General features: G+C 35.2%; 2 protein-coding genes across 2 annotated transcripts; both read right to left on the bottom strand.

The window, feature by feature from the left end:
* Positions 1 to 7,734: 7,734 nt before the first annotated feature.
* LOC110461093 lies at positions 7,735 to 16,643 on the bottom strand. Its single transcript, XM_021514380.1, has 6 exons — positions 16,165 to 16,643; positions 14,911 to 15,144; positions 13,409 to 13,644; positions 12,570 to 12,721; positions 8,414 to 8,530; positions 7,735 to 7,999 (listed from the first exon to the last, which is right to left on the bottom strand). The coding sequence occupies exons 1-6, from the start codon at positions 16,478 to 16,480 to the stop codon at positions 7,771 to 7,773; spliced, it is 1,284 nt and encodes a 427-aa protein (XP_021370055.1). The 5' UTR covers positions 16,481 to 16,643; the 3' UTR covers positions 7,735 to 7,770.
* Positions 16,644 to 20,234: 3,591 nt separating this feature from the next.
* On the bottom strand, positions 20,235 to 24,654 carry LOC110461111 (fibrinolytic enzyme, isozyme C-like). The gene is made up of 4 exons (XM_021514416.1): positions 24,583 to 24,654; positions 23,160 to 23,337; positions 22,502 to 22,629; positions 20,235 to 20,475 (listed from the first exon to the last, which is right to left on the bottom strand). The coding sequence occupies exons 1-4, from the start codon at positions 24,652 to 24,654 to the stop codon at positions 20,314 to 20,316; spliced, it is 540 nt and encodes a 179-aa protein (XP_021370091.1). The 3' UTR covers positions 20,235 to 20,313.
* Between the last annotated feature and the right edge of the window lie 396 nt (positions 24,655 to 25,050).

The following is a 25,050-nucleotide window of genomic DNA, read 5'->3' as shown; positions in this document are numbered from 1 at the left end:
AATTTACAGGTGCCCATCTGTACATAAAAGGGTCTGTTTTGTACATGCATTTAACAGGTGCCCCTCTGTACATGAATTTAACTGAATCTGTATGAAGATCTGGGAACAGGGTTATTTTGAGAAACAACTTAAGGTGGTTAACATCAATTTGTCAAATCACATCTGAGCCATGCTCATAAATCTTAAAAACGAAAAATTAATGTATAAAATGTATAAATAAAATTTCATTCTTCATTGTACTTCTTTAGATGACAGTTCTGCTTATACAGTTTATAATGGGAAGTAATCTATATAATGTATGAATAAAATAAGCATATTTTTTACAATACATTTTTTTTTTTGTGTAAAACTATGTATAAAATGTATTCATCGCTAAAACTATAGTGTGATAAAATCATTCTGCAAAATGCGGAACTGATTATATTACAAAATGTCAAAATAAAACTAAAACTCTTTTGGATTGACGTATTTAGGGCAAGGAGAAAAATTGAGGAGAAAAATAAGGGAAAAATATGTGCTTCTGGTACAACAATAAGATTACAACAGGAAATATAAGTTTATTTTACAGAGAATGGTACAATAAAGGAATAATGGTAATTAATGATCTAATCAGAGACAGAAATACTAATGCAATTTACACATTTCAAGAGTTCAAACAGATTTATGATATTAATATAAACTTGTTTTATGATACATGTACCAGGGTCTAATACCTGCATTAGAGAGTATATTGTACAACAAGATATGTCAAATGTAGAGGTTAGCTATCCATTTATACCAATAAATATAGAGAAAAAAAAAAAAAAATACAACAGGGATAAGAGATTTGTATAGCTTATTTTGTAAAAATGATACTACATGTATTTCAACAGGTAAAGAAATGGGATGATATATTTCAATTAGATGATGAAATTTGGAAACAAAGATTACCAAATTACAGTGGCATAAGTACAGAGTTAATCAGCATATTTTGACAACTATCAGGTAATGCATATTTGATTAAAGTAGGCATATATAGTGCATAGCCCTTACTGTGAACCGTGTAACACAGAAATAGAGACAATATAGCATGTATTTTGGCCTGGGGATGTGACAAAGTACTTTGAAAAAAAAATATATATTGAATAATGTGAAATTTACCAGCAGTGAAAATTCTTATTATATGATAGCAGTTTTACCTCTTTTGGTTGTAAATCTAACTTTACTACTGACTTATATTTCATATCATTTCATCATTTTACTGGTATATATGTGAATGTTGGTCACACCCCAACATCATTTTGTAAATGTCAATCCTTAGTCAAAAAGACAAACTTGGTTATGTGTACCTTTAAGCTTTGTCACAGCACAAAACCACAACATGTAACAGTTCATTTTGATTGAATCTCTGGGTCCACTCAGGTTAGAATCAATATAATAGGACAACTATATCTCTTACTTGAGCATATGAAGGGCATGGATATCATTTTCAAACAACTTTTAAGATTTTACTTTCCAAACTCCCTTGGAGTTTTATTGAGGCCAATTCAAATATCCATGTTCACTTTGAGACTTTGTAGGGAATTTGCTAGAAATGGTAGCAGTGGTAATAGTTGTCCTGCAACAGTGTATGATGTATCATATATAAAATTTCAAAATATATAATTTCATCATTGTCTGATTGGTCTTTATAAAAAATCAACTGCAACATAGGAGGATATGTAATTTGAATTTAAGTTTATTTTGGATTTAATCATAATCAGTCTATCACCAAATCATATTAAGTTAATTAATTTATTGTCGGAAACTAGAGCTAATCATTGTATACACTAAAATTGATCAAATTAGATGGCACTGATAAATATTGACTGACATATAATCTTCAACATAATTAAAATGCTTGTAGTCACTAATGTTTCGACATTAATGTCAATGTCTTTATTCAACATCCCTAGCACATTTAAAGTTGTAAGAGTGTGGTCTAGATCTCCTCAACACTAGTCAACATGCACATAGAAAGAAAACCATTCTCCATGTGTTGGGCTTTTAAAGTTTCGTCTAGGTGGCCAACTATTTTAGCATGCGGATTACGGAACATTCGGTTTTTAACTTCAGTTATATGATACCTATATACATTTTTGACAAACTCTAAGTTGAAAGAAAACAAAAGTCCTATCATCGTGTTATTTTGTTTTTGTGACAATAAATCGGCGATATCAGACACGGTAAAAAGAACTATGGTATTCGCAAAATGACACTGGCCAATCCGTCGTCCGTAATATTACACATGTGCCAAGGGACACAATCGGAACACAGGGGTTCGTTACAAATATGCTATACTGACTGGGTCACAGCACACATAAACTGTGACCCATATCAGTATATCATATGTGTATTTTTAAAAGACATTTGTAACGAACCCCTGTGATCGGAAAGCACACCGGAGATTTGATGCCAAATTCACCGCTATTCTCCATGATCCAATTTCTGATGATCGACACCGCAGTTTTTATAAACAATGCATGTCTTCTTCCACTAACAATGCCTTGTCGTGTTACGTCTAATTGCATGCCCTCACCCCCTCTTTTTCGTTGAAAGCCTCTTTCCGACTTTTAACTGACGACAACCGCTGATAAGTTAAAACACCTGCTGCATATTGTCTATTTTCTACCCGACTTTGACGTCTAGAATTTAAGGGTTCAAAATCAACTCGCTCCAATAAGGTAAATCATCACACCAGTTTTCCCGTAGTTTTGTAACAAAATTTCCTTCTTTCGCGAAAGAGTTCCCTGCGAGGCCGCTTAGTTCACGAGAAATACGTTCATAGTTGAGAACGTTCTCAAATATTTGAGAACGTGTTTGAGAAAGCCAATTTTGAGAACTTCTCAGCTAAGCACGTACTTAGTCTGACAATTGAGAATTGAGAACTAAGAATTAAGAAGTTTCGTGCAAGTGGGGCCAGGAGACTGTGTTTATTTTGAAAACAGGCAGTGTGAGGTCATAGTTGTTTACACAAGAAAGTATGACGTCATCAATAATGCAAACTCATTATGACGTCACAGAAGGCGTACACACAGATGAATGATGTGATAAAGGAGGAATGACTCTTCACAAGCAACACACAATCCATGATGACAGGACTGGATGTTCACTCTACTGACAACTAGAAACTTAAATTCAGAATTTAGTAAAATAAAATCGTGCTAAGATATTTAAAAGAGTTTGAAAATATGAAAATTTTAAATAGATACAGTGTAAAGTTTGATTTGTACTTTTTTAATTCGGAATGAACACTTAACTCTTTCAACCTTTCCATGTCACCCCTTGACACACGAATCATTGCTTATCGTATATCTGAAAGAAGTTATACATATATATAGTCACCATACAAAACGACGTTTTCATATACTGGAATTTTTTGTGTCAATCATAAGATATAAAAGATGTATTTCATTTCCTATCCAAATACATCTTTTGTGCAGATTTAGGACGGAAATTCTAAAGAATAAAACTATTATGTATGTTAGAAAATTATTTTAAAAGAAATGTTGCCGTCATTCGTTAGATACTGAAGGCGGCGTTGGTGACATCGATACCGCCCATCCCATCCCCATACACTCGGTACTAGTGATATGAAGCTCATATGAATTAAGCACAAAAATATATAGTTATAGCGTAATTTCAAATTAATAAACATTAATCCCCCTCCCCCCTTTGACGTCTTTTGCTATCTATGCTTCACCATCATACGTTTCTGACGCATGATGAAAAGGGCATTTAAGTGTAACTCATCTTCATTCTTCATTATTATATACCCGAAGTTACACACACCCGTGCACGGTGGTCATCTTTATACTTTCCCTGTTTAATATTTGAACTAAATTACAACGATACGTAAAGTCCAATCAAAGACGTAAACAAAGTGGTATAAAACTATACGGACCCAATAATAAGTTACAATAATGTTTGTTTAGACTTATCCTGATATGTCGGAGTAATCATTCTCTCCGAGTGTTTGTTGAGATACATCTAATTTACGCTTTCTAAATTCTCTAGATACGTCGACAAAGGACGTCTCTGCGTGAACAGGGACCCGGGAGGCTCCACATTTCTGGGGTGCGGTTAGAAGGAGGGGTGGCATTTATTTCGTCTGTCTTCTGTTAGATAATTTACTGTTTCACTGATAATTGTATTCGAACAAAACTTGAATGTGTTATAATCATTAAATCTGAGTGATGATCCCCTTAAGAACGCCTTACAGACATTTTCGTCCGTATGCGTGACATTTAACTTTACCGTAATATCTATCGAAATGACGTGGTCCGATCCTTTTTGTTTGTTTGTTTGACTTTGTTTAACGTCCTATTAACAGCTAAGGTCATTTAAGGACGGCCTCCCCTGTGTGCAAGATGCATGCGTGTAGTGTATGTGTGTGTATTTTGGGAGGCTGCGATATGTTCGTGTTTGTCTCCTTGTGATAGCGCGGAACTGATGCCGACTTTATAGTGCTACCTCACTGAAACATACTGCCGAAGACACCCAGCAGGACGCCCCACCCGGTCACATTATACTGACAACGGGCGAACCAGTCGTCCCACTCCTAATTTGCTGAGCGTTAAGCAGGAGTAGAAACTACCATTTTTAAAGACTTTGGTATGTCTCGGCCAGGGGACAGAACCCAAAGCCTTCCTCACAGGGGCGAACGCTCAACAAATGGCCAAAAGTGAGGCATTGTCAAGGGAGACATTAGGAAGAAGAAAGTTATTTAGAAAGGAGAGTTTGAAATATTAAATTGAAAACAATATCAAAAATTTAAAAAAAAATCTTGAGAAATAATGACAATGTTACAATATCTGTGTGTTAAACGATATATCGGCGTATGAAATATTATAAGTTTCACAGTATCATTGTCGTGATATCTTTGTCTAAAAGGAATGGCAATATCACTACATTGCCGTATCAAACATTGAAAGTGTCACTGTTTCATTATGAAAATAAGCACAATGTCACTTTACCCGAAATGAAATATTGGTTTAGCAGTATGCACGTTAATTACTATACACAGTTCCAAAATATACAGACTGCATATGTGGCATAACACGAGACCTTTACAAAATAATTTAAGATTTTTTTTTTTTAATTTTTAACCTAACTTTCTCGTTGAGAAAAACGCCATATTTGGAAAAGCATGTGTCTGTCTTGAGGGCTAGAGAGCTTACGGCATAAAAACTTACTATGCCACCAGCAGCATATTCGTCTTCTCATTTGCAACTGAAATTCAAAGTTCGACTTTTAAAAAGGGGTAGTCAATTAAGGGCATATACTTGTTTATATTAATGCACCTAAGTTGAATAAATTAGTGATCAATAAATTCATAGTATTCATAATATATGTGATAACTTCCTTTACTTGTAATATAATGCGTTATTGTTATTTTACATATATGTGTCACAATAATAGCTCTCAAAATATCAGGCTCCTTAAGGGTTTATCTGTATGCGACGTTAAATAAAGTTTCTTGTATGTTGTATCTTGTTAATACAATTAAAGTGTAAGGTAAACGCTTTCAGGAGCACTACAAACGCCCGATATTCTGTTTCGTTTTCCTTGTGTGATTGTAGAAAAATTAGATTCAGACGGAACTTTATCATATGCTAATCTCGCTCTTACACATTTGTACAGGTATTGCATTTTCGTACCTTGAATTTTTACTTTATTGAAAGGAACATCAGATTTTATAGTAAACAAGCCGATCTCGTTGACAATAGGTGTTTAAAAACAAGAACCACTATTTAGGTATATACTATCAAAAGGAACTGCAGTGCATTCCAACAAGGGGTCGCGATACCAACGCCAGATGTTATAATAAAATATACATTTTTGATTGATCACGTGTTTCTTACTGGTTTTGAATGTGTATTGCTTTTAACTAAAAAAAGGTCAAGAAACATTAATCGAAGTGTTCAAGCAGCTTCGTTATCTCCTGTAACTCGCATGTAATAAACAAGAGGCCCAGAGGGCCTGTATCACTCACCTGGATAATAAAGCAACCATGGGAAATTATTCTTATTACATAAATTCCCTCCAATGGTACAGAAAAAGAAAGATTTTAAAGATTCAGACCTCTATTTTCATTATTTGGCCCCGCAACTCTGCCCACAGGCGGTCCACACCCACCGTTTATACAACATTTAGTCGCCTTGACCCAACAATGCTCCATACCACATTGGAATGAAATACCTTAATCCCTATGGAAGAAGACGGATTTTAAAGATTTGACCTCTATTTCCCCTATTGGACCCAACCTCTCTGCCTCCAGGGGGCCACACCCACCGCTTATAGTAATCCCTTGTCGTGGTAAATTTTAGATTTACAGAATACTTTGAAATCGTTTCAATGTATAAATTTCAACATGTTAAGGACTTGTATATCTCTACAAATATCATTTGTGAAATAGTTTGAGATAGTCTACAACGTCAGACCAACGTGACCACACTCAACCGGCAATCTTAAAACATGTCATTGATTTCTACATTTTTTTTATCAATTTATTACTTATTTGTTGTGCTATAAATTCGTATTAAGAAGTACAAGGAAAACGGTCAATTTTAATCTGGGTTAGTATAGTAGATATCTATTATAAATACACATATTCTTAGTAAGAGCCCAAAAATTTAATAAAAAAAGCAAAATATATATAATATAGAATGCTTATTTTTTTATCAAACTCATGCTGTGTTTTTTAAGATAGGAAAAATGTTTTCGTTAGAATAAACAATTTGAAAATAAAACTAGTTTTGTCTGTTTTCTTCATTTTGTTAACCATTTATATAATTATACATTTATATTCATAGTGGTTTTAAACAGATATCTAAACAGATGGTAATAAATTTATAATTACTGATATGCATTGTCATATTTTCTATGGTTCATACTTGAATGCTTTAACAGGGATGTGTCACTCATTGGTATTGGGACTTATGGAAGGTATCAACCTTAAGGAACCTTTATAGAAAAGGAGGATAAACTAAGATGTCCCTATCGTTTACAGGAAGTGTAGGATTACATTTAAGACAGGGCTAGAATCATAAGGCATATCATTGATGTCGCAGGTAATTAGGAACTTATTAGGATGATTTACCCCCTTTTACTGTTTGACAAATCTATGGACGTTCCTTCAACTGCTGAGATAGTTTTTATTAAAGAAATGGATAAGAATGCTTTCGTTGCACTACTCAAGAGGAAATAATTATTTAAACACGTGGTCTATTGGCAAATGCTTATTATTATTAAAAAAAACAAAATTCACGCTATTGAGCTGACGCATATTTATTTAGAGACCTCATAGTAATCACCATGAAATTCCGGAAAAAATGCTAAGTCTTTTAACGCCATCTATTAATCAACATTTACAATAAAGAATCATTTTACCTAAATTAGTAATGTTCGCGTCCAGTCGAATGTAATAAAAAATAAATACTTTTAGCAAATACCGTTGAAGAAATTTACTTAGAGAAATGACGACGTATGTTCCACACTTGGCAACTAAGATAAATGTGACAATAAACGGAGATAATACTTAAGTATCGTTCAGTGGTACACCCATCAAGGAAATCAGAGTAACTCTTTATTTTCTGTCACAGTAAATCACGGGGGTTGTCTCCCTTAACACATTCTATGTACATTAAGAATCAACGTATGTTGGTGTGTCGATCTTCTCTGGTTTCAGGTTTACGCTTAATGTACACTTTAGATAAAAACAATTATAGCACGGTTGTTAATAAATTGTGTTTATTGTTTAAGTGTATATACATAAACCAAGTTATGGCTGTACGCTGGAACAAATATTTCCGGATACCCGTCACCGTCGACGTCACTATACGCCATGCCTCCGATCGTTCCACTGTGCGTATCGAGGAAGATATCCATCCGGTACGACCAGTCGGAAGCGGAAGTGCTTTGTGGGGAAAACAAGTATGCTCGACTATCATCGTCGCCGGAGAGCAGAATCATGGGTTTTCTAGAAATGAATTTAAATTCAATTATTCAAATCAACCGCTTACCTTGTCTTATTCTCCTTCTACTTTTTCAAGAGTCTTGATGCGATCTTTGTACTTTTTCATAGTTTTATGGTTTTTGATTTTTTTGTTAATTCTTGTTTTGTCGATACTTCGATATTCCATTGATTTCAGTTTATTTAAAAAGGTCTTCCAAAGTAATTGTCTTTTTAACGATTTTAACCGGAAAATATTTTCTGTCTGCGTTAAAGTGTTAACGTGATAATATTTGTTGTTAATAGATTGGATATAAACATTATCAAGGTTGTTTGTCAAATGAAGTATCTTCAAACTTAGGCATGCAGCTATGTTTTAAAATACATCGCAACTGGAACAGGTATATGAAACATTAACAAGTATACCAAATGAATGCTTACCCAGTAGAGTTAGTTGCCTCCCTAATTATCTGGGCTGAACCGGGAGCGCCACCTCCCGGCAGGATGTTATGACTGTGGAAATCCGATTTTAACACGTGTCGTGTAAATGTACCGGTTCTGAAATAAATAAAACAGTTTAATAACAACTACATAATGCTTAATCCGAGCATATTCTCGTTGCGTAATAAATATATCACAGAAGAAAAAGGCGTCTTAGAACAATAGTTATTGTTTGTGTCGCTTCCCTGGAGATCGATACGTTAGGTTGTTGGTTGTTTGGCGTTCAACGTCCTTGCAACAGCCGAGGTCATATGGAGACGAGGTACTAGACAGACATCGCCGTAGAGAAAGAGTAGGGAAGTTAAAAAGGAAAGATGTAGATTCCAAGCTTTGCAAAGTTGGCAGCAAATCAATTTTGGTTTCTTCAACGCTCCCTCAGCAGAAGACAAAGCAGCAAACCTGTGACTCTGTGCGCAGTAGCTGTCTCTTGTATAGTTGGATACGCGTGTCTGTTATTTCCCCGAACTTGCATCAACACGGCAGCTGTATTATGTTAAATGTTCACCGTGACCTCACATATGACTTTTACGTTGAACATTCGCCCAGGTGAGGAAGGCAATGGAATCTATTCCCAGGCCGGGACATACCAAAGTTCTTAAAATGGTAGTTGTTATTCCCTGATTAACGTTCAGCATTGAGGGTAATGGCAAAATTGGTTCATCCGTTGTCAGTATAATGTGATCGAGCGGAATGCCGTGCGGGGTCCCTTTGGCAAGGTTCACCAACATATCCTGTCTCCTGCACACATACACAACGCTCATCGGGGCACGTCCTTAAATGACCTTTGCTGTCAATAGTTAGTTGAATAAAATAAAACCAAACCAATGATCGGCTAATGTCTTGTGATAGATAAGGATACTTGTTTTGTAGCCTTTATTGATAGTTTCAATTATCAAATCTATTTGTAAGATAGCTACCATCGTAATTACATGTCGCAGTCAAAATAAAACAGAAATAAAAAATAATGTTTAGTTATTGGAAAATGTTGAATGCCCTCTATCATAATAACACGCTGAACGGTTAAACACCAAAGTACTCCGAGTCAAAGTAACAAGGTAAGTAAGAAAACACAACCGATTGATTAGCAAAAAGTAAACCAGAAGTAATTGTTAAATGCAAGTTCACTGTCATTTGAACACGATTATGTCGAGCGGATCAAAAAAGGCGAATTTTGAGAATAAAAGGTTAGGTTTTGTTTTGTTTAATTTTGTTCAACGTCCTATTTAAGGCCATTTAAGGACGTGCCTCCATGTGTGTAGTGTATGCGTGCTTGCGTGTGTGTATACAGGAGACAGGGTATGTTGGTGTTCTTGCCTCCTTGTGATAGCGCGGATCTGATGAGACTTTATAGTGCTATCTCACTGAAATACCATGCCGCAGGCACCAAGCACAGCGTTCCACCCGGTCACATTATACTGACAACGGGTGAATTAGTTGTTGCCATTCCCCTAAATGCTGAACGTTAAGCGGGGATAACAACTACCATTTGTATATGACTTTAATATGACCCGGCCTGGGGACAGAACCCATTGCCTTCCTCATCTTGTTGAACGCTCAACATCAAGGCCAAATGTGAGGTTTTGACAAGCAAGGCGCTACTAAATATTGCAATGGGCGAGGCAGATTTTTTTGGTCGCTTTTGTGTCCGCAAATAGTGGACACCAAAGCAAATCCTCTGATTTGCAGGGTGCCCACATTGGTCGCCTTCTACGATACACACAGTGGGTAACAGCAGGTGTAAAATTTTCCGATTCCCCTCCTTCAGGGGTGTTGAGAACAAAACAAAGAAAAATAGATTCGTGTGACCGGAAGTGATTTTGTGTACCTCACTTCATCCCCTTAATTTGTAGAGGTATTTTTTTTTAAATTACGCGTATGTTATCGCTTGTTTGTCCAATTAATGGACCAATTATTGTTTTAAAAGTGTCCTGATAGTAAGCGTGCTTGAGAGTTTGTCTGCTTAACACAACATACTTATCCGTCTGTATTAGATCTTTTTGACGCCGAAACCTATCATGTCAATTGGCAGAATGCCAGCTAGATATTGGAAAGTCCTTGGAAGTTGCAACCATCCTGTTCAGTCGGGTCAATATTGTGTCTTAAAGGTGACTCAGTTGAGAACCTATGTCGCTTTTGTTCACGATTTTCTTATCGGGCTAATGATAACAATAACCAAGTAAACTACAAACAGCTCCTTCCTGTGTGTGGCACTCCTGCAGGTCGGGGACCAAAAACAGAATTCACATACTGTTACCGACAGCATGTATCCTAAGAGGCGACTAATGAAGGGACCCACATCAGAATGTGGGATTTTGCTTTTGTGCCCTTTATGCGGGGACCACAGTAAATCTGCTGCACCAATTGCAATATTTGGGGTCTTCATAATTCTCCCTATTATAAACTACCTTTAAATTCCTAGTGCCTTGCTTGCCAAACGCTCACTATTTGCTTGAATGTTGAGCGTTTGGCCATGGAAGGAAGGCAATGGGTTCTGTCTACAGGCCGGGGCATTCAAAAGTCCCTAAAATGGTAGTTATTCCCTGTTTAACGTACACCATTTAGGGAAAGGGCAACAACTGGTTCACCCGTTGTCAGTATAATATGACCGGGCGGAATGCTGTGCTGGGTGATTTCGGCTTGGTATTTCAGTGAGAATGCACTAAAAAGTTGGCATCATACCCGCGCTATCACGAGGAAATCAATACACCAACATGTTCTGCATGCAGCACACAAACACACATGAAAGCGTACACTGCATGTATGAAGGCGTAAATAGAAAATTGAACAAAATAAAACCAAACCATCCTGTTTGTGAATTACCCTAATATAGTGTGTAGGCTAGGTAATTTGTTCGTATTTTGATAAAAGCATTTGTTGATATCAAACCACGGCACTAGCACGTATACAATACGACCGTTGTAAGACATTAAAGATACCTGTCCTACTCCAAGCAAAACACTAATGAATTCCACGTTTTTGCCGTACATACAATTATCTCCCCTTTAATTCGTTTCGAAAATGACTGCAGCGAAATAGGGCCAGGACCTTGTAGCTCGGTTGGTTTGAGTGAAACATAACAATTTTAAGTCCATGGTTTGAATCCTTGTCTAGCCTTGTGGTTGTGTTACACTTAAAACAACATTGTTGTTATGTTTTATTTATTTCATATTTTTATACTTTTTATTAATGGTTTGGCTTTATATTATTTAACGTCCTATTAACAGCTTAGGTAATTTAAGGACGTGCCTCCATGTGTGTTGTGTAAGCGTGCATGTGTGTATGTGTGCCTGGACAGGGTATGTTGGAGCTTTTCATTAAATTACAACAAGCTATAGTAATCCGAAAGAAACAGTTTTTGATGTATTGTTATACCTTTTAATATTGGTATATGGATCATCATTTGTTTTCTTACATACGTGAGCCTTATCAATTTTGTTTCAAGACTTGTGAACAAGTTAAAATAGTAGACTGGTGATGCAGTGGAAAGCGCATTCACTCGGGCGTAAAATGAAACGCGGTCAGCTATATGACCACATGGGCTACCTCCAGTGTGCTCATCGGGTAATTAGAGTAATGGGAGCAATTGAAACACACTTGTTTCATAATTCTTGTAAAATAGAGTATAGTGTATAGTTACACAAAGTCAAGTAATGTCACATACTGTACTGTGTTGTCTATCAGATCCGCACTATTACAAGGAGGCAAATACAACAACATACCCTGCCTCCTGCACACAGGCAAGAACGCATACATAACACACATGGAGACACGTCCTTCAAAGACATTAGCTGCTAATATGCCGTTAAACTAATTAGAACCAAATCTAAGCAAAGATACATTTTGTGGACTGCAAAATAGAGGGTGTTCTTTAGGCACCTTTTTCGTATGAGTCATCGAAGAAAGAAAACTTAATCCGCTGCCCCTATAGCAGCACATTAGATCTATTTTGATTCCCTTGTCAATACCTTACTCTTTCCTTTTGGCGTTGGCTCACTAGGTATCCGTCTCCATATGACATTTACTTTTGCACAGACGTTAAACCTCGTAAACCAAAGAACAATTCGCTATGCCGGGATATTTATATGTATCATCATACCTGAAATCACTGGGAACTTCGTATATATACAGTCCGGTTTGTGATATCCCGTTAGCAGTCACCAGAAGGTCAGCGTTGCCGTCATCGTTCAGATCAGCCACTTGAACATCGAACACGTGACCGATGCTGCTCTCGATTATCCGTGAATGAATCTTGAATAAACACCAATATGCAATTATCTTAAAAGTAATGTTATAAACTGATTCTGATTGTCTGAAAGGCCTTTATTGAATATGAAGTAATATCAGTAATCAATTATTTTGTTAATGCATTCCTCTTTACGTAATATCGTCTCGGTCAATATGGTAATCTATTGTTACTGCATTTTCACTAAGTAAAAAGCCTATAAGTGTACAATAACACTAATACAAAGCCAACGCATGTTAAATGCCGGATGACACTACTTTTTTTTTATCATGAAGCGAGGCAATCACAAATATTTCTACGATCTTGAGAGATTGGGTATATATATATATATATATATATAGTATAAATGATGAGCGTTACATACTGTGTAACCTTGTAACATTATACCATTGAAATTTGATACAGTTTGCCAAGAATGAATTTCGTGTACATTGCATCATACATCTGTTTCGTTGACTCAGGAGAGGAGATACGTTAAACATCCTAATTTGATAGATTTTAACATTTTGAGGAGTACTGGTTAATTGCAATTAATTTAATAAATTAAGTATGACAATCAGAAATAATAAAACTCTATCCAATACATCAAAATAAAGATATTTTCTCAGTATAGGTATACGTATGAATATAGCTTTTAAGCAAAATATCAAATACAACCAATATGACATCGAAATAACATTAAATTTGCCTACCGTGGTAAGGTCATTCCACGAAGCATTTGGGTCAGTTGTCCAGTAGATTTTTAGTTTATTTGAAAAATACCCCGTTGTTATAATGCACGGCAGCATCCCATCAGAGGACGGAAGTGTCGTAATGTCGAAAAAAGTATCGGAATCATCACCGATGACATGGGCTGTCCATGGGTACAACATATTATCGCGGAACAACCTGGGATGTTCAAACCAAACAAGTTGACCGCTTGACCCACCTAAATTGAAAAAAAGTTATTACAATTATTTAATTGTATACGAACTTACTGTCCAAGCATGCAGATCTTGTCCGAAAGGCGTTTTACCGCCCACCGCCATTTTGAGAGATTAAAGATCCAAGAACAATAGAAAAGACGTTCACGAAAAGGAATATATCAATTTGAAAAAAATCAATATGTTAAAACGATTGAAAACAATATCAATAGCAAACGAATAAGTTGTAAAACCATATTTCATATGTTTCTATGTAAATAATCATATCGTAATGGCACAAACGATGTATCAAACAAATGCTTCATAGTTATCATATTATATAATAACTCACGAGTTTCTTTAATGTTTTAGAGTTTATGCAATTATGACAAGAAGGTTGATTTTCTTTTTGTTAAATGTAGTCACGAGTGCAAACCTTCTCGCTATGGTCATATTGACATAGGTTGAATTGAAAATGACATTTTATTCGTTTGTTTCGAACATTTATGTTCCCAATTCGATTTATAAACAAAGATTGTCATGGAAGGTTTGATATAAAATTAAGGCAGTATAATAACGTCCGTTGCTATGTAAAATGCTGCTTTGAAACCCTAACCAACTCTCATTTCCAGTTATTCCAACATGACTCGGTATCCAAATTAAGATGGACAATGTCTCTATTCATGATCATTTTGACGTATTCACGTATTGCACGTTTGAAAAATGATAATACATTCATAAAACATACTTTTATGATAATACTGAGGAAAATATAGGTGCATTGAGAAAATACGGGAATAAGTAGAGAAACAATAACAGATTACCAGAGAAAATTTGGTTTATGTAGCTTAATGGAAACACGATAATACTAAAATGAACAAACAAAATGTGTCTGTTAAGGTTTTAACGTTCCCGCAATGATCAAGGTCATTTGACGACGGGCGCCTACAGAGACAGCGCCGGAAATACAGTAGAAAAAAAAAGAAGAAAGAAGACAGGAAAGATAAATATCCAATAAGGTCAGTTGTTCCGGTAGTGTACGCTTTTGCGGTTTCATTTGCGACACCCGCCATGTAAATCAAGGCAAATTTTAGACAATGCCATGTCCTCAAAGATAGTCCCGAGATAATATTTCGAAAAAACATTTTTTTTGTGCAGTAACAAATATATATCAACATTTCATTTACACGACAGAGTATTGTTAATGAAAGCTGACACTTTGTAATACATTATGTACTCGTGACATTTTATATCATAGTTTTATAAGTATAGCAGCGATTACAAATACTTGCCAAACGTCGATTTCTTTCCTCGACATGTAACGGCATCTTTAACGCCATCTCCATTCATATCGGTCCATCTAACACGATGGTAGAACCAATCATGGTCAGTTTTACTTCCGGTTATCTCGTATGGTCCTTTTACAGTACTTCCGGTTGTATTAAACAGAGTTATGGTACCTTTCGTTTTGAATGGCACAAGGAATCCACCAGCCACTGCTACCATTGAACTGTCAAAAACATCATCTGAGGAAGAAAATTACGTCAAACTAGGTATAACTGAAAAGCATGGGCTTACCGAATTTCCCCGTTCTCTGCCCGAACATATCGCAGCCCCCCCAAAAACACACGCATACACTACACGCATGCATCTTCCACACAGGATAGGCCTCCTTAAATGACCATAGCTGTTGATATGATGTTAAACAATACTAAACCAAACCAAACAAATCTGTCAATATATGTACCTACCTGTACTACATTATATATGCCCCTGCAGCAGCCGAACTGTCAATAACGGCATCGCGTTAACCAGGTTATAGATTTGGCCTGAACTGACCAAAGTGCTGCTCAAGATAAATACCTTCTACGTTCCGATGATATGGTCTGAGGTTCTTTATTAATTGCTTAATTATTGACCCATTCTGTTACATCTTTTACACAAGATGTTATTTATCCCGAATAGTTTGAATACAGAAGATGGTTGAAAAGGTCAGTTTAGACACAGCATATTATATTAAGTTAAACAAAGTTATTAGCGGAGAGAGATAAGGAAGATGGGTAAACAGTGAAACATGGAACTTTAGATACAGAAAAGGACATTTCATTTTAACAACTCGTTCAAACACAACTTCAGCGAAACTTTCTTTAAACAAGTTGTTCAAATAGCATGTTGATGAAAGTCAAATGAACATAATACAGTATATAAACTTTCATGTAAGGATATTTGTCTAGCACACTAGTGAATACATAGCAAATTAACATCAAACGCAGTTAAAATCCCCAAATGTATACGACTAAAATTTAGCGATGAACTTGGGTTTGCGTCAATTTTCGAGGCGAGATGATCGACACTTTGTCAATTCAATAAATAATTATGCAGCAACAATAAACAAGATATTTGTTTTAATAATTTGCGAAATGCAAATCTTCTTATACCATATGGTGATAGAAGAAGCGCAAAATAGCATTAGTAATAGTATAGTTGTTTTCAGCATTTTTGTTTGATTATTGGGCCTGAAAATTGATGATTTCTATTAAACTTACGTGGTATCACATTCACTTCATTCGGCCAAGTTACACTTGTAGTTATCAGATCCGGATGGATGTTAGACAGACTTCCAAGATGGGTCCGGACGTCTGTTACACGATATAAATGGTCTGCCGTGAACGGAATCCCATTGAAGGACGAAATTAAGAGGGCATGACTAGTGCTGTTTTCTGAATTAATCACTGCAATATATCCGGGTTGATTAACGTGAAAGGATCCGAGGAGATGTGGAGATCCACTACTCGAAACGTTGAATAATTGAACAAACAAAAATAAAAAGAATGGCATTGGAATTGCGTTTGTGTAAGCCATTTTTGTCTGCCCACTAATGGTTAGCTTGAGTATATTTTATAAATGATGATGTATCCGTCCCTCACGTATGACAAGATATGAATCGGTACATGTACATGTCCCTTAGTTAGCCCGAATTTAGGCGATAATGAAATTACACAAGTGTTTCCCTGAGATATATATATGCACAACTGTCCAGTAGTCAGATAAGAAAATTAGCATAAGGAATAGCAGGTGTTGCCAATATATGTCTGAAACTAAAAGCATAGTTAGTTTGTTATTAAAACTTAAATTCGTATTCAGACGTAATATTCATCTTCACGTGTATGTGTAATTTAAGCTGAACGGCTATTTATTTAATAATTTCTCCTCACACATACACAAAATTATGACTTGACTGCAGTTGTAATTACTACATATGCATTTTATTTATATCTGGTCAAATTGGTTACTGTCCAAGCAGTTGTGGTTTCCAAACACGTTTGACCCTCAGTGTTTGGTAACAGTAATGGCGTGTGTCTGTATGAAACCTCGTGTAGCTTTCCACGTCACGTGTTTGTACATACGACTTTATTTATTCACTTGCGTTCTGTCTCCTTCTACAGATTGAATTAATATTTTTTGAACATTTTGAATAACATTCCATTGTTATTGACAACATCTTGAACTCAACGACCTTGGGTTTTTGGGTGTTTTTTTCAAAAGAGCCCGAAAGATTGATATGAACTTAAAATGTTCAATCTGAGATAGTACATACAATACAAATACAATTTACACAACATTTCAATCATAAATTTTTCCTGAATTTTTCTCTTGAATCAGGCAGCCGTTTTTATATAATATTTTTTTACAATACCCTAACATTACGTTTTTTCTGTATCCACTATGAAACTTTACTGTACTCGCCTGCTAGGAGATTTCTAATCCTCCAGTTACTCACGTACGATCAATTACTTTGAAGTAAGCCATGTAAGCCTTGCACATACTTGCATATATGGATTTAATCTCCGAAGTCGTCGATGAATATAATTCAGGAAAAGGGATATTTACCGCTCTCAATACTTAGTGACAATGAATGAGAATTGTCTGGTTTAAGTACAAGAGTGTCTTTGCTATGACACTGAAGTACACATCCAGCACCTACGCAGGTAAACGAATTGTGAAGTTATGAGCCAAATCGTTTTTGACAATTTGTTATCTACTGATGAGGCAGCTAGTATGTCCTCATATTGCATTAATTGTAATATTTGTTTAAATGACATATACATATTTATTAAATGTATATATTGTAAAGCTCTTTACTGTATCAAAATAAGGCATTGCGTCCTTTGTATTGTTGTAATAATGATAAGTCTATTTGAAGTTTGTTAAATACGTTACATTGTTGTATGTAAGAATGATCACTGACTATGATGGTGGGGCTTCTTAGAATCAAATTGCCGTTGAAATGAAATATTATGGTGGCATTATAAACCCCACCAAACAAACGGTATCTTTGGGTTTAACACCCAATGACAAATGATGACATGCTTCTGTGTTATATGTGCGTACGTGCAAGCAGCTTTGTGTTGACGTATTTGTCTTTCTGCGAATCACGGATCTGACGCCGATTTTAAGAATGCTATCTCACTGAAATACTATAAGGAAGATACCAAGCACAGTATCGCGGCCGAGTAGAAATATAAATATTTGAGCTAAACATACAGAAAACGTTATAATGATTTCTTAAAATCATTGAGAAATAGATGAAAACACTATTCAAAGACATTACACAAAGTCTATTTAAATGGAGATAGTTTACACAAACTTTAAAATGTTTGATATAAAGATATTACCACATTTAAGAATCCCTGTCTCATAGCACTATTATTTTTGTATACACAATGGCCTGACCTAATTTCAGAATTGTTTATACCTGCTGTTGTTGATTATATTCTGTTAACTCAGAACTCAGGCTGAATTATGCTTAATATTTCCCCATTTGTACGTCCCCCATCTGTACTGAACTATCTGCTGAATGAATAGTCCTTTTTACTGCTTTTAAATATTTTGAAACGTCTTTTGTTTATTATAGCATTTGTTTTAATTATCAATTTTTTGTTTGCATAAATATTCTTAATACTGCTTATTATCAGAGGACCATGGATCCATTGGTAATGGATCCGCAAGAAAGTCATATTTAAAAATGCAGGACACTGTACATTACCAAGGCATGCAACTCGCAATTGGAGCGTTCAAAACCACACCATTTGCAAGTCTTTACGTGGAAGCAAACAAACCGTCATTATATATTCGCGGAAAGAAATTATCGCGGCAATATGCAGTCAAATTAAAGTAAAACCCTTCAAATCCAGCCTATTTACTTGTTTTCAATCCAAATTACAAAACTCTATCTCAAAACAAAAACCAAATTGAATTTCAACCTTTGGTATTCGAATTTCATCCCTTCTGGAAAATACCCAAATTAATATCGACACAATTTGCAACGATTGATATGCCTCCGTGGCTACTGGTTTCACTGGTAGTGGATATCTCACTTCATGAGACATCCAAATCTGATACCGAATCTTACCTTTTCGTTAAAATTTCTCAAAACAACAGTAAAAATATAAGGACTTTCAGTCGTTTTATACTGTAAAGTTGCCGCAGCGATTGTAGCGAAAGATGCCACTATTGGATGCGTCAATATTCTCCGCAGAAGCCCTTGCTATTTATCTCGGCCTTGAGCAAATTAAATCAAATGATGTACCGCAATCAGTTATCTATTTGATTTTCTATCTGTTCTACAGAGCCTTCGCAAAAAGAAATTGAAGAATATCTCAATGCGAAAAATCTTATCAGAATTACATAATATTACCTGAAAATGTTATATTGCCTTTTGCTTGGTTCCCGGACATGTGGGTGTACCAAGTAATGAAAAGGCAGATCGTGCCGCTGAATCAGCACTAACACTACCACCTGGAGATTTTAAACATCATTTTACTGATTTCCAATCACTAGTAACAACATTTATAAGATCGCAGGGGCAAAATAATTGGAATTTAATGCATCAATAACAAATTACATTATATTTAACCTGAAATCGGTGAATGGCATCCTAGCTACAGAGAGAGGCGCCGAGACGAGGTTGTCCATACATAACTCATTGTTATTTATTAAAACGTGAAGTCTAGCATCAATGCATGGCGTGTAAAGAACCATTTACAGTAAAGCTCTTGTTACTAGATTGTATCAACTTGCAGTCAACTCGAGAACATTTGTTGTCCCTAATGACCTATCCTGTGTTGATGGGCCGTTAACCATTAATAACAATAATAATATTATTATAGGTAGGGGTTACCCAACCACATGTCCTCTGAGTATATGTTCTTTGGTGTGTTCTGATGTGCTTTGACTATCGCGCTTATATACATTTTAGTTTCGTTACATATATGCCCATTGTGATATTTTCCACATGATCTGTCGCAAGAGAAGCTCTTCAGAGCTGCTAATGTTTCGTGTTATTGTTTATGCTGTGTACTTTTTTGCAAGTTTTACCCGAAAAAGCAATAGCACACTGTTCATACCTTTAGCACAGATAACGACAAGTAAGTCGTTCATGAATATGAGAATTGAATTAAGAGGAACGAAGGTAAAAATTGGCAGTACATATATTCTTTTTCCAATAATAGTATTTTAACGATAACAGCATATTAGCAAAAGATGTACGATGCGTAATGAAAAAAGTGTGAAGCAGTTGATTAAATATATAACAAAAAACCACGAAAATGTTTAAGTTAATCATTATTTTATTCAAAGCAAAACATGGACAGAAATGTCAGACTGCCGCGATTAGGCGTAGCATAGCCGGATATCTACGCGACAGTTTTCTTTTGACCTATTTTGGTGTTGATCCAAGTAAGGTAATGGCTTATCCGGGTGTATACACTGGGATAGCTGACGGAACAGCCGTTTCTTCCCCATGACGTAACACCAACAAGTACACTGTTACAGGTCAGAGGTCCACCACTGTCGCCCTTTAGGAACAATGTTAAATGTGTACACGGCAAATATTGTAGAATACTGAATAAGTAAATTTGTAATCAAAGACTTCCATATTCTGCACTTTTGTTTCTTTATATTGAATATTGAATTGAATAAATATCTGAGGAATTGTTCTCGGTATCCTTTGCATATCTTTTAGTATAAAAAGGCGTTGTTTTAAAACCTTAAAATAACATGTTGTAATTTTTTTAAATGTTATTTATACATTTGATATATAACTTATATAAGGGTGAGAATGTGTTCGTAAAATCATATATGAAAATTAGCATCACAATTTAGCACATAGCAATAATAAATTTGCTAACGCGATTTTCCTTCACAACAACCGAAACATATCGTAGTTACGAATTTTCTAATTTTGAACATTCCATAATTTTAAATAAAATTATCGTATACCCGATTACCTTTCGTGATGCAAAGTTTGCGTTTGTGTTTCAAAAATTAAATTTCCACATTTTCACATTTGCTTGTGTATCTCCTCACTTATACTATCAAGCAAGTACGTGGCAGTTTTCGGTATATGATTAAAACAGTGTCCTATTTTTGCGATCTCACCATCTTGTGAATAGAGCGAAATTAAGATAATCACGATAAATACATGGCAAGGAGTAGAATATTTTCAACTATAATTCATAGCTCTCATTTTTCATAGAAGTTTTATTTTTTGCTATATTCGAAGCACGAACAAAACTGTAATTTGAACTCTTACTTTATAAAACTGTGGCTAAATAAGATAAGAATAAGGAAAACCTGACAAAGCGATCGATAAAAAATGACAAAGGGGAATAGGACCATTTTTTCTGGAAGGTTGAGCAGCTTTTACAGAATTGAATGCGCCCGCCATCTGAATCTATGTCCAATCCTACTGATTATACGTCCTGAAATTGAGGGCACGGGAAGGCCACACTCATTAGCACAATAATAGATGACGATAATCACAGAGCAAGAGAAGTTTTATTTATTCCCTAATAAATATTTGCAGCGACCTTAATACTCGCAAATATCCGTCATTAACCTGCATCCGTCAAAACCTTTAGCTGTAGGTGTATCCATCAGTATTCGACATCTATCATAGACATTGTAATATTCCTAACAAGCTTTTGAATATTGAATCAATTCAACCGCCACATGTAATCAGCGAAGGTGGAATAAACAGGGATGTTACTATCAAGGAAGGGAGAGTTAATATTAGGTATAACGAAAACGGTCACGTTTCTCATATAGCTTAGCTGCAAGCCGTCCATGATGGTTTATGTTATAAACACACATCAATGTAAACGGCTGATTAAGACGAGCCTGTTTTGCCATTTATTTTAAGTTTCGTTGTGGTCAATTAATTTCTACTTTAAGACAAAAAAACACCATTGTCCATATATCTTACGGTGAAATAGAAGAATTTTGTAACACGTCCTACCGATTAAACCCCTATATTTTATGTTAATCTTGATTTTTGCATAAAACGTTTATCTAGGCGATTTAATTATTTATCCCCTACCATTTAAATTATTGCAATCACACTTATTTATTGTTGTACCTTTCTATGATTCAATTTATGAGCCAGGACAAATACTCTGTGTTCTGGAAAAATACTCTGAACACAGTGCACCGCGTTAACATCAGTGGCGCATGAAATCTGCGACAAAATTGATGAGGTGAATCTGGTAACGCTGCATAAGTGATGACACGATTTCAGAACAATCTATTTTTTTAAACAAAAAGATGAATCTTTTCCAAACCAAAAATGGGAATGTTCATGTGAGGTGAGAGAAAATAAGAGCACTCATGATCCACCAACATTGTAATATTTACTTACATTGCATGCACCGTTTNTGATGAGGTGAATCTGGTAACGCTGCATAAGTGATGACACGATTTCAGAACAATCTATTTTTTAAAACAAAAAGATGAATCTTTTCCAAACCAAAAATGGGAATGTTCATGTGAGGTGAGAGAAAATAAGAGCACTCATCATCCACCAACATTGTAACATTTACTTACATTGCATGCACCGTTGGAGCCAGTATATACACACACGTGACCATTGTTGATCGAATTCCCCCAAGATTGCTTGCATGAGCTTTGCGTCATCACTTTGGTGTTTGCCACCTGCAAGGTAGCTGGAAGACCTGCAATGCATATCAATATTATTTAGTGAATGTCTTTTAATAAAATTTTACTCATCATAGCCACTTTCAATATTCAAATTGACGTTTTTCTTTTAAGTTTGTTTGATATTTTTATTTTCCAATTGTTTTATTCGACCATTTGTTGGCCCTAATGACCTATCCTGTGTTTGATGGACCGTTAAGCATTTAATAATAATAGTAATAGTAGTGAAAACGTATTGATATATATGGTATATTCAGAAAATAATGATGTTTTTTTCTGAATTGAAATAACAAATACTATATTAATGATAAAACCGTTGAGTTTGTGATGCATATCTTCTTGGTACAACGATTAATAGTGAATATTAATATAATTGTTTATGTCATGAAATCATTATTATTGCTAAATTAATTTTAGCGTATTAATGATTATGTATTACATTTGCAAATGGAAATTCGTCACGATTAACATGAAACATTAGTTGAAGAGAAAACCATCTGCTGTATCCAAATATGATAGTTTTATAGTCAACATGATATAAACTGACTGCTAGTTGAGGAGGTTCTGCCCCATCCGGTAATTTGACAGTCTTCTCCGCTGTAGTTGTTGTTCGCATCGGGAAGATCAGCTTTTTCGGCATTCGCATCATTGGTCAGAGAACTGGCAGTCTCAAGGACTGCTATATCGTTAGGAAATCCTGATGAGGATCCGCTATAACTTTCATGCTGTCAAAATGCATATTGTTGTCAAAAAAATGAAGTAGAACATGTTGTAAAACAATCATGCGATTCACCTTTAAAATTATAATAGATACATTATGCAACGGAATTGTTCTGTCCTCATGCCTTAAATTTATTGTTATCTTTCTTTTCTGCTGATATATATCGGAGAATATACCACTAATGCTATTATTTAACTATATTTGCATAAACTGTCGATTAAATGAGTATCGTAGATTTGTTATTTCATCGTTAGATAGTGGTTATTTAATACACGGCTTAAACACATGGCATAAAGCAGATAAAGAAAGACAAGTCAATACCTTAAATGGGCTATTAAGTCAAATGACAACCTGAAAATCGAGTCGATACTGAAAATGTACATCTCCTAACGAACGATTACGTAGTTAATAGTTACATGACGTGAAGCCAACATCCTTTTTGGTCATTTTTTATCTTTTGATAAAGCCGATGATAAAAATAGCTACGGACAAAATAGCGCAATATCTGGACCTTTCAGTGAGAAGTAAACATGTACAGCACTACGCTGTCGACCGACAACACGGTGTTAGTTATGAGTCATTACACGTTTTTGAATTTACACAATGCATCGCAATACCTCTAATCGGGTATTTCTGTTCACATGTGGATTTTAATAAAAAGGAACCGGTTCAATTAAACCATGCATGCACTGAGAGGGTGCCGTAGGGATAATTTTCAAACCGCAAAAGGTACGATATCAATAGGTTTAAACGTAAAAAAGATCACTCATTTTTATTCTTAATGCATGTTTTTGTATTCCAGAAAGGCGAGGTGAATTAAGCGTGAAGTTACCTTCTCTCCTCGACTGGAAAGTCACTTTTGTTAGCTAGAAATTCAGAAACAGCTTAAACGTACGGCTGTACAGTTCAGGAATTCTCCATTACTGATTAAAAACGCCAAGAAAACATTGTCTTTTGTCAATTTCTCGACATGAATTGTTCATTAGGAGTATCAAACTATATAATAGTGAAGAAATTTGTGACAAGGTTTTTTAAAAAACTTACTTCACTAAATTGTCCCTTTAATGTAAATTTGGTTTTTTGTAAGCTATTGAGAAAGGACACAAAACTGAATCCATTGAATTATCGGAATCGTTCAATTTTCACTGGAGTTTTTCTTACTTTTATTTAAATTTTGCTATCTAGAGACCATACGTTTATTCATTTCTTAAATTAATCAAGATTCATTTAATTATGAAACAATACTTACTTTGTGTATTGCAATAATTTGAACGACTGTCCCCCCTGTTGTACGACTGGATGATCCAACTTTGAGCGACATATCACTGTATAACATTTGATTGAGAACCATTTCAATATCCAAAACGAAAAAGCTATGTTAGATGGCATGACAAGGTATATTTACAAACTAGATGAAAATAAAAATCCTTCTTTGAAGTACCATAATTGTAACTTTAAAATAATTTGTAAAATGGACATAACCTTATATTTTAACCAGAAGTTAAAATCGATTACGACTCAGGTAACACACAAGACGAAACAATATCGGACCTTAACGAACCTGGTTATGTCCATGACCGCGAATTCGTATTTTTCTTAGTGTAAGGTACCGCAAGCGATTAAACACCAATGTCATTAGTCAATTATCTTATTNTGTATTACATTTGCAAATGGAAATTCGTCACGATTAACATGAAACAATAGTTGAAGAGAAAAT

Source organism: Mizuhopecten yessoensis, unplaced genomic scaffold (assembly GCF_002113885.1).
Source record: "Mizuhopecten yessoensis strain PY_sf001 unplaced genomic scaffold, ASM211388v2 scaffold10565, whole genome shotgun sequence".
NCBI classification, from domain to species: Eukaryota; Metazoa; Mollusca; class Bivalvia; order Pectinida; family Pectinidae; genus Mizuhopecten; species Mizuhopecten yessoensis.
This window is presented reverse-complemented; position numbering and strand designations above follow the sequence as displayed.

What these genes read in the sequence shown, in the direction of transcription:
- LOC110461093 (XM_021514380.1), bottom strand. Translation starts at nt 16,480, where the DNA reads ATGGCTTACACAAACGCAATTCCAATGCCATTCTTTTTATTTTTGTTT. An exon ending in GAAGTTCCCAGTGATTTCAG is followed by an intron (nt 8,531 to 12,569) that starts GTATGATGATAC and finishes TATTTATTTCAG; the next exon opens with AACCGGTACATTTACACGAC. An exon ending in GAGGCAACTAACTCTACTGG is followed by an intron (nt 8,000 to 8,413) that starts GTAAGCATTCAT and finishes ATTCATTTCTAG; the next exon opens with AAAACCCATGATTCTGCTCT.
- LOC110461111 (XM_021514416.1), bottom strand. Translation starts at nt 24,654, where the DNA reads ATGTCGCTCAAAGTTGGATCATCCAGTCGTACAACAGGGGGGACAGTC. An exon ending in AAATTATTGCAATACACAAA is followed by an intron (nt 23,338 to 24,582) that starts GTAAGTATTGTT and finishes GCATTTTGACAG; the next exon opens with CATGAAAGTTATAGCGGATC. An exon ending in GCTCCAACGGTGCATGCAAT is followed by an intron (nt 20,476 to 22,501) that starts GTAAGTAAATGT and finishes TTGTTCCTAAAG; the next exon opens with GGCGACAGTGGTGGACCTCT.